Source organism: Histoplasma capsulatum, genomic scaffold (genome assembly GCF_000149585.1).
Source record: "Histoplasma capsulatum NAm1 scaffold_4 genomic scaffold, whole genome shotgun sequence".
Taxonomy (NCBI): Eukaryota; Fungi; Ascomycota; class Eurotiomycetes; order Onygenales; family Ajellomycetaceae; genus Histoplasma; species Histoplasma mississippiense.
In genome coordinates, this window is record NW_001813979.1 from 2,437,248 (window position 1) to 2,445,478 (window position 8,231).

The window sequence follows — 8,231 nt, forward strand, 5'->3', positions numbered from 1 at the left end:
GAGATAATAAGAAAGAAGGGGAATGGAGAGAGTTGATGTTGGGGAAACCACGCATATTTATACCCGTAGTGAAAGCACAGCCGCCTCTCAATCACTAGACCATGCATCCTGTGGCAGCAGGGGGTTGGCTGTAGACCCGAATACTGATCATCTGATTCACCTCTGTCCATGGGAGAACAGCGCCGGGGAAGGAGACCAAAGGCTCCATCGGCGCTTCCCCCCAACACCACCTCCCCAGCAAGCACCCGCGACACTGACCACGGCAACAATAATCTCGATGAGGTTTCCCCGTAAGGGTTGGGACGATGTCCCTTGCCGCCGCACATCCGCCACGCGGAGAAGCCTCGGGGTTGTTTTGAGTGCGGAACCACCCACTCTTCCCTTCTGTAGAGATGCCCGCGATGGTTTTGCATGGCCCAACTCGCCTGCGACTATATGGAGAACAGAACACAAGAGGCGCATGGTCCAATGATCTGAGGCGCGTTATGGAATTTGGCTTTGAATGGGACCGGGCTTGGAACTCTCGGAGAAGAGTAGTGGAGAATTGTGAGGTGCAAATATAGCTCGCACTTCAGGAGTGGCACGGATTTCCAAAACTGCCCTGGGTCCCGCAATGGGTCCGTTCTTGGGGCGCGAGCCGATTGTTACCTGCGGTCCTTTTTGGAAAAGTGGCCCTGGGGACACCGCCCCTGGGGACACTACTCTCCCTGGGGACACCGCTCTCCCTGGGGACGCTGCTCTCCCTGGGGACACCGCTCTCCCTGGGGACGCTACTCTCCCTGGGGACACCGCTCTCCCTGGGGACACTACTCTCCCTGGGGACGCTACTCTCCCTGGGGACGCTACTCTCCCTGGGGACACCGCTCTCCCTGGGGACACCGCTCTCCCTGGGGACACCGCTCTCCCTGGGGGCATGATTTCCCTAAGACAGGCGATATACGGCGTCGGCTCAGCTTTCCTGCGGCCAACCCCCTGCAGCTGCCACCAGCCGTGGATGGTCCTCTGAGGCGGCTGTGCCTACCGGGTATAAATATGCGTGGTTTCCCCCTCAAGCCCTTCCGTCCCTCCCTCCTCCTTATTATCTCGACTCATCCTACACCACCGCGAGACACCAACCACCGAGAGGCCCTTGCGTACTCGAGGACGACCGAGCGAACATAAAAAGCCCGATTTTCCCCCAGCGGTGCTCTTCATCCCTCCTCTTTGTTTTTCCAGGGCACCACCATCTTTCAATCATGGCGTCAGCTGATAGTCCCCGCGACGGGCTTCATCACACTGTCGTCATCAGTTCAGATTCGGAGATGGATGAACGCCAGCCCCCGGCGCGAAAGCTACGAAGAAAGAGACCCCGCACAGACTACAGCTATCCAATGTATGAGGCTCAATTTGACGACCCGGCACCCTCTGAAATGTGGCAGCCACCGAAAAGACGTAAAATGCCCAACCTGGACACGGTATTGGTAAGACTCCTCCCTGTAGGGCCCATGGCGAGGCTGATATTGGGATAGGAAACCGCGAACCAGGAAATCCATAACATTTTCGAGGCGGAGCATGCGCGGACAGAGGCGCTGGAGAAAGAAGTGCAACGCCTGCGTGCGGAAATGGCTAGGAAGGATGAGCGGGTTGACAAGCTTGAGACCAAAGTCCGTGAGCTGAAGTATCAATGTCGATGCCAGATCTGTTTTACCATCCCGTCAGGGTGGCGGACCCTTCTGTGTGGACATCGGTATTGCCCGAAATGCGTTCCCCCCATTGGTGAAACCTGCGCCACTTGTCGCCAGGTTATCGCTGGTGTTATCAAGAGCTACTAGGTAGAACACAGACGGTTGAGTTTTTGTCGTATGAAATGTACAGTTAAACAAGTGTAATCGAGATATTGAAGAGGCAGATTTGCATATGTGAGCTGTAGTATTTGCACCTCACGGTTCTCCTGTTCCCCGGCTCGCTCTCAAGATGTTTTTGGCGTGTTGGCGTGTTGTTGGCAGGGATCATTGTGACACATTCGACGTGAGATTAAATTCCAATACTATGGCGATCTTTTAATCTTTTTTATTTATTCTATCATAATGGCAATAATTAGAGGATTCTACTGTATTTAACTAGCTAGGACCACTGAAAAGAGTGGAATTCGAAATGAAAAGACAGGAAAACAATAAAGAGAAAGATTGACAGGCCGGCTGTCAAGACCACAACAGCCATCTCTATAGAAGCGAAGAGTGGGGCAGGGAAGTGAATGAATAAATGATAGTTTAGAAGTGGATTGTTCTTGATGGGAAGAAGACCCTACAATTGATCAATTCAATGAAACATAAGTTCATCTGAATATTGTGCCTCCTGTACATTCTGCCTCATAATTTCATCTTTGTGAAGTGTATCACAAAATACTACTCAGAATATGACAGCCCACGGGTCCTCCCTCACTTGTGGCCTATGTATGCACTCGGTGGATCATCTTTGCATGACTCTGCACATGCATCCTGTGTTCCAGTTTGATCTGGCACCAGCTGCACCACGCTGGCTCCCCGTCCTTCAGATGCCGGAGGTGCTCATCCCGGAAATGGCGGCCCAGGTCCGCGGGCCGCGAGTATCGATGAACGCGCCGGTGATCCGACGACCCGGGGTGCGCGTAACACTCAAAACACCCCCGAGGCTGCTTCGCGTCGCGGATATGCTCCTCGGCGGCGCGGAGGGCATCATCCCACCCCCCAGCAGAGGTAACCTCGCCGTGAGCATCGTTCGCATCGTTGGTGCCATCGGGTGCCTGCGGGGGGTGTGGCGGCGGCGGTGGGGGGGCCTTTGGTCTCCGTCCCCGGCGCGGCCCACCCTCGAGGACACCACAGTACATCTGAACGGCATCAGCACCGGCGTCCCGTCGCCGCAACTCCACCTCCACCGATCTAGATGTCGGCCATGTCAGGAGCTTTGAGAAAAGATAGATCATCGCCGGGAGCAACTGTTCGTCCTGCAGCGTCTCCTTTGCCTCCTCGTCCACCGCCTCGCCGGAGAGCTGCCGTTCGATGTCGATCACGGCTTGCTCGTCGTCGAACTCCTCCCGAACCCGTTTCCGGTACTTATAGAGAAGCCGCTTTCTTGTCTTGTTGACGTCGGCCGTTCGCTTTTCAAGCTTCTCAATTGCCCCGGGATCATTGGCTGCACGGCACGCTGTTTGGCCCGGTCTCGCTTTTGGATGGCTTCCTGCAGCTCTGGGTCCTGTTCCACGATCGCCTTCTGCGCATCCGTCAGATGTCGTGGACGCCGTTTGTCGAGAAAGCGGCCGATCCGCGTGATGGCTCGTATCAGAGGGGAATTGGGGTCCAAGCCGCTGATCAGTGCCTGCATATTGAGGCCCACATTGCGTGGAATATAGTGTTCCAGAAACGTGGGGATATTGGCATGCTTCAGGACTAGATTCTGCTCGGCATCGCCGACCAATCCTGCATGGTTGGTTCGTGTCAGCTTCTATCTGGGCAAAAAGAGATGAGGGCGTCTTCTTACCACTCTTGTTGAGGATCAGACCCCCGCCATACTGGAAGCGATGGTTGAACCAGCAGTGGAGAAAACCGGCGATCTCGGCCATCGTACGGACGGAGGACGAAGGGTCCATCTTTTCTTCAGGGAAGATGCGGACCTCGCCGTCCTCCTTCGCCACTCTGCAGAAGACATAGTGATTGGCCATCTCTGGCTTCAGCGGGATCAGCAGCTGCTGTCGGCCGCCCCCGATCTCCAGTCCCCTGAGCTTGGCCATTGAGGTTAGACTGGGAGCACTGAACGCTTCGAAGAAGAACAGGATGCCGAAGAGAAAAGTATGCGGACTGAGGATCAGAGACGGCTCGTAGATGATCTCCGGCAGGGTGAACGTGTTCCTGGGTCAGATGTCAGCCAGTGTGCATGTCCGGGGATGATATCAGGGAGAACTTACGTCTGTGTGAAGCCGAGGTGCTTCGTAAACTCGTAGCTCAATTCCACCGTCGGAGGGTGGGGCCCCCCGCTGGGGTCGCGCTGGAGCGACACCCGCAGGTCCTTGAATCGCAGGTTGAGGATGGCGCTCTTCCGGTTCAGCGTGAAGAGGCCGAGCAGGTTGTAGAGGCAGATCTGCATCCGCTGCAGCCCAAGCCAGAATCTCTTCTCCTGCGTCCGTAGGACGGTCTTCTGAAGCGTAGCCGTGTCCTCGATGTACGCCGGGTCCTTCTCTTTCTCCTGTGTATCCAGCCCGTGTTTCTTGGCCAGCCGTCGAAGGCTCTTCCACGGCGATCAGCCTCGTCGATCGGCGCGCCCGATGGGGAGTGGGACTTACCTTCCGCATCCGCCGCATCAGCTGTCCGTCGAGCTTGGCGCTTAAAAAACCAAAAAATATCTGCAAGCCAAAACTGCAAGCTAAAAAGATCTGCATATCAAAAAGGTTTGCATGGCAAAAAGATCTGCAAGCCAATTCTCGAAAAGTTAATGCGAAGAATTTCTTATGGCAGAGGTGGCTATTCTCTATTACGTGATGGCTAGGATATTGTTTAACAGAGGGTGAACGCATGTTTCATATCTAAGCTAATAATTTAGTGACACGTGCCCGCATTTGCTGATATAAAAGTGGAATGGCTTCATTATTCGGTGGGCGGATTAAAATTCATCTAAACGATCTGCGTGGCCACTGGACACCTCTGCTATTGTGGCGGACGTAAAGCTTGCGAAAACAGAATTTTCTGCCACCCCCTGAAAAATAGTAGCAAAACACCGCAGAAATAACCAAAATATCCACGTATCTCTAGAATCATTCAAATATCATCCAATTCATTCAAATACGCACCTTTATCATCAAATCTGCCAATATGCCCTCCCAGCTCAGCGAATTTACCACCAATGAGATCGTACGCCTTCTAAACGATGGTTATATGCCTGCTCAGATTGCGCGGACCATTGAGTGCCATCTGGCCACTGTATATCGAATCCAACGAAATATTTGCTGCTTTGGAACTGCTAGAAGTCCTCGTTCAACATGGGGTGTAAAGCCAAAGATCACACCGGATATCTTGTCAGGTTTGGAGGACTTTTTTGAGGCATATTCAACTGCATATCGCGATGAGGCTGTCTGCTTTGTGAAGGATGAATTTGATGTTGATATCCACCCTCGATCGATATCTAGATTGTTGAAGAAACTGAATTTGACACGGAAGAAGGTGATTAATTATTGCAATTGTCACTTATAGAACCTGCTAATCTGTCAGTTCTATTTGATATAGGTTGAACCTGTGGCCAGTCAACGCAACGAAGAACTTCGAGCTGAATGGCGTATTCAAGTTACTCAGTATCAACCTGATCAACTTATCTTTTTAGATGAGAGTGCTGCGAATGAACGTACTGCAGATCGACGATATGGATGGTCAAGCAGAGGATTCCCTTGTCACATTAGAAGGCCCTGTAAACGATCTCGCAGATGGTCAATCTTACCTGCAATAAGTGTCAATGGATATCTTGATTATGATATATATCAGGGGTCCTATAATACAGAGAGGTTCAATGAGTTTGTACGTGTCCGGATACTGCCCAAATGCCAACGAGGTTATCACTACTTAGTGATGGATAATTGCTCTTCTCATCGTTCACAAGCACTGCGAGATCTCTGCAGAGAAGCTGGCATTGGACTTTTATTCTTACCTCCATATTCTCCTGATTATAATCCTATAGAGGAGTCATTTCACGCGTTGAAAGAATGGATTAGAAGATACAGATGTCAGTTAGAGAATCAGTTTGATGGAGATTTTGAAACCTTCTTGCATCATGCAGTTGAGAATTTCATGGGAGAAGAAGATGCAAGAGGATATTTCAGATCTGCTCATATAGGATAGTATTGTAAAATTTAAAAAGATTCAGATTGCAATTCAATTATGATGATATATAATATTTAAGTTTCAAATTCAGAAGCAGAAGCAGTATGAGGTCTGCTGCCATCATTACAAACAGCAGATAAAGACAATTTAATCTCCTTCAACTGTGACTGCCAGATAGGACTCTTTAACCCATTTCTTATTATCGAGAATATACCCATTCCAATATTCAACTGAACCACCTGCTCATTTGTCATTGTCCGTATATGATCCAGTTCAAATCCTTCATTCTGAATAATGCTCTTTGCAGTTAAAAGAGCTTCTGCTCTTCGAGGTCTCTCTGTCATCAACCAGTTGAAGAACTCATCAATAAACAGATCCGCGTGTTCACCAAACTGAGGGATTGGACTACTTCGAATAGGAGGCAGGTTCGGATTCGATGGCAGGTTCGGATTCGATGGCAGGTTCGGATTCGATGGCAGGTTCGGATTCGATGGCAGGTTTGGATTCGATGGCAGGTTCGGATTCGATGGCAGGTTTGGATTCGATGGCAGGTTCGGATTCGATGGCAGGTTTGGATTCGATGGCAGGTTCGGATTCGATGGCAAGTTTGAATTTGATGGCAAGTTTGAATTCGATGACAAGTTTGAATTCAGTCCTCCCATGCCTCCCATTCCTTCCATCATATATTTCATCACCATCACATTGATTATCTCACTTGGAGACACAATATTAGATGAAGAAGGAGTTGAGGGAGATATTGGATACGATAGAAGCTGACAGTCATATCATTTGTTGTGACATTCCGTAACTTGATCTTTATAGGCTACTTTATCCCATTGATAATCACCCGTTCATACAGCCTGAATGAGATCTCAGGCTCAGGGGTAGGTGTTCGCAGAAATCGAGGATCTTCTGACTGTGTCTCCTCCTCCTCCTCCTCCTTATCCTCCTTCTCATCATCAGTTGGATTCTCGTCATTATCCGGAACATCCGGAACAGGCGGTTTGGACAGACGAAGGCGCAGGGTAGTTGGAGTCCTTTTACGAGCTTGCGAGGCAGTAGAACGGTGGGTGTTGCGGGGCATATTGGCAGATTTGATGATAAAGGTGCAGATTTGATGATAAAGGTGCGTATTTGAATGAATTGGATGATATTTGAATGATTCTAGAGATACGTGGATATTTTGGTTATTTCTGCGGTGTTTTGCTACTATTTTTCAGGGGGTGGCAGAAAATTCTGTTTTCGCAAGCTTTACGTCCGCCACAATACATGGACATAAGCGCGTAGGAAGGAACTCCAGCAGCAACCATTCATCATTCAAGAACTACAAGATGCCCAGTTTCAAGACACGATGGATCGTTGTGAGATTAACAGTGTTTTGTGAAATAAAATGGGTTGATGGGGACTTCATTTGATCGATACGGTGCGGCGCGCATTAGAATGGCCAGATATAAATAGATGAAATTCTCAACTTTTGCTTGCTTTTCATTGGAGCAAAATAATGCAACCGCCATTTGCGCACGCTGCCTTTTTGGGATCAGAGACACAGAATCCATGATTATGGCAAATATTGATTGGCGCCATTTAACGGCAGCAACGCTGCCCACATCCGCTTCCTTGAACACTGGCTAGCTCTGCTGCCCCCAACTTTCCAACTCCAGCCTCATCAACTGGCATTCTCAGTTGAAATGAGGAATCAAATAGTTCCAGATGGTGATTTAGGTTTCTCGGCATTTTGTAGCAAAAGTATTAGTGGACGGATATGAACTAATGCGGATTCAGTGTATATGTTGATAGGGCAATGTAGCCTGGCTTGCATTTCGTTTCTGTTTTGATATAGCATGCGTTTGAGTAAGAGTGAGCATGGCCATGATGTGTGAGGACTGCAACTCCTTTTATTGCACATATATATATATATATATCTATACTACAAAACTAGTTCTCTAGGCTCCGTTGATATTCTAACGCCAGTTTCTCCCGAGCGCGACCCCGCACAACAGTTCCATGGGCCTCCTCCTGCATGGTTGAGAAGAGCAGATTTGGCCGGGAGCAGGAGCACCTTCCCCTCACAAACATTGCACTCAACCCCAGCGGCCGGCCATGGAGGGTTGATATGCCTTCGTAGAAAATGCCTTGTAAGTGATCCGGGTGTTGCGTATTTTTTAATGCGGTCCTTCAGCGAGCAACTAGGATTCCCAACGCAGAGAAAGCAAGCCTGAGGCTGTTCAGCTGTAGACTTGGCCTGCACAGACTCCATTGCTTGGTGCAAGAGGACCTCGGTGTTATCCTTTACCAAGCACCTCTGCCGCTTGGTCGGAGGATAAGGGTCATCATCGACCGCGGGCCCGGCGCGAGGGCCGCCCTTCCTTCACGCCACAGAAATGCGACCTCTTCTTTTGATTGTGTTGATCC

The 8,231-nt window shown here is 50.0% G+C and overlaps 5 protein-coding genes across 5 annotated transcripts; 2 read left to right on the forward strand and 3 right to left on the reverse strand.

Annotated features, from left to right (window-relative positions):
* Window positions 1–156: 156 nt before the first annotated feature.
* Window positions 157–915, reverse strand: HCAG_04729 (predicted protein; the record flags this gene model as incomplete). The annotated part of the gene is made up of 2 exons (XM_001540839.1): window positions 157–431; window positions 585–915. 2 exons carry the CDS (start codon window positions 913–915, stop codon window positions 157–159), a joined length of 606 nt encoding a protein of 201 aa, XP_001540889.1.
* A 320-nt stretch (window positions 916–1,235) lies between these two features.
* On the forward strand, window positions 1,236–1,811 carry HCAG_04730 (predicted protein; the record flags this gene model as incomplete). Its single annotated transcript, XM_001540840.1, has 2 exons — window positions 1,236–1,460; window positions 1,509–1,811. The coding sequence occupies 2 exons, from the start codon at window positions 1,236–1,238 to the stop codon at window positions 1,809–1,811; spliced, it is 528 nt and encodes a 175-aa protein (XP_001540890.1).
* Window positions 1,812–2,428: 617 nt separating this feature from the next.
* On the reverse strand, window positions 2,429–4,390 carry HCAG_04731 (predicted protein; the record flags this gene model as incomplete). The annotated part of the gene is made up of 4 exons (XM_001540841.1): window positions 2,429–3,411; window positions 3,496–3,863; window positions 3,920–4,239; window positions 4,295–4,390. The coding sequence occupies 4 exons, from the start codon at window positions 4,388–4,390 to the stop codon at window positions 2,429–2,431; spliced, it is 1,767 nt and encodes a 588-aa protein (XP_001540891.1).
* Window positions 4,391–4,820: 430 nt separating this feature from the next.
* Window positions 4,821–5,448, forward strand: HCAG_04732 (predicted protein; the record flags this gene model as incomplete). Its single annotated transcript, XM_001540842.1, has 2 exons — window positions 4,821–5,168; window positions 5,326–5,448. The coding sequence occupies 2 exons, from the start codon at window positions 4,821–4,823 to the stop codon at window positions 5,446–5,448; spliced, it is 471 nt and encodes a 156-aa protein (XP_001540892.1).
* Window positions 5,449–6,224: 776 nt separating this feature from the next.
* Window positions 6,225–6,903, reverse strand: HCAG_04733 (predicted protein; the record flags this gene model as incomplete). Its single annotated transcript, XM_001540843.1, has 2 exons — window positions 6,225–6,492; window positions 6,677–6,903. The coding sequence occupies 2 exons, from the start codon at window positions 6,901–6,903 to the stop codon at window positions 6,225–6,227; spliced, it is 495 nt and encodes a 164-aa protein (XP_001540893.1).
* Window positions 6,904–8,231: the final 1,328 nt, after the last annotated feature.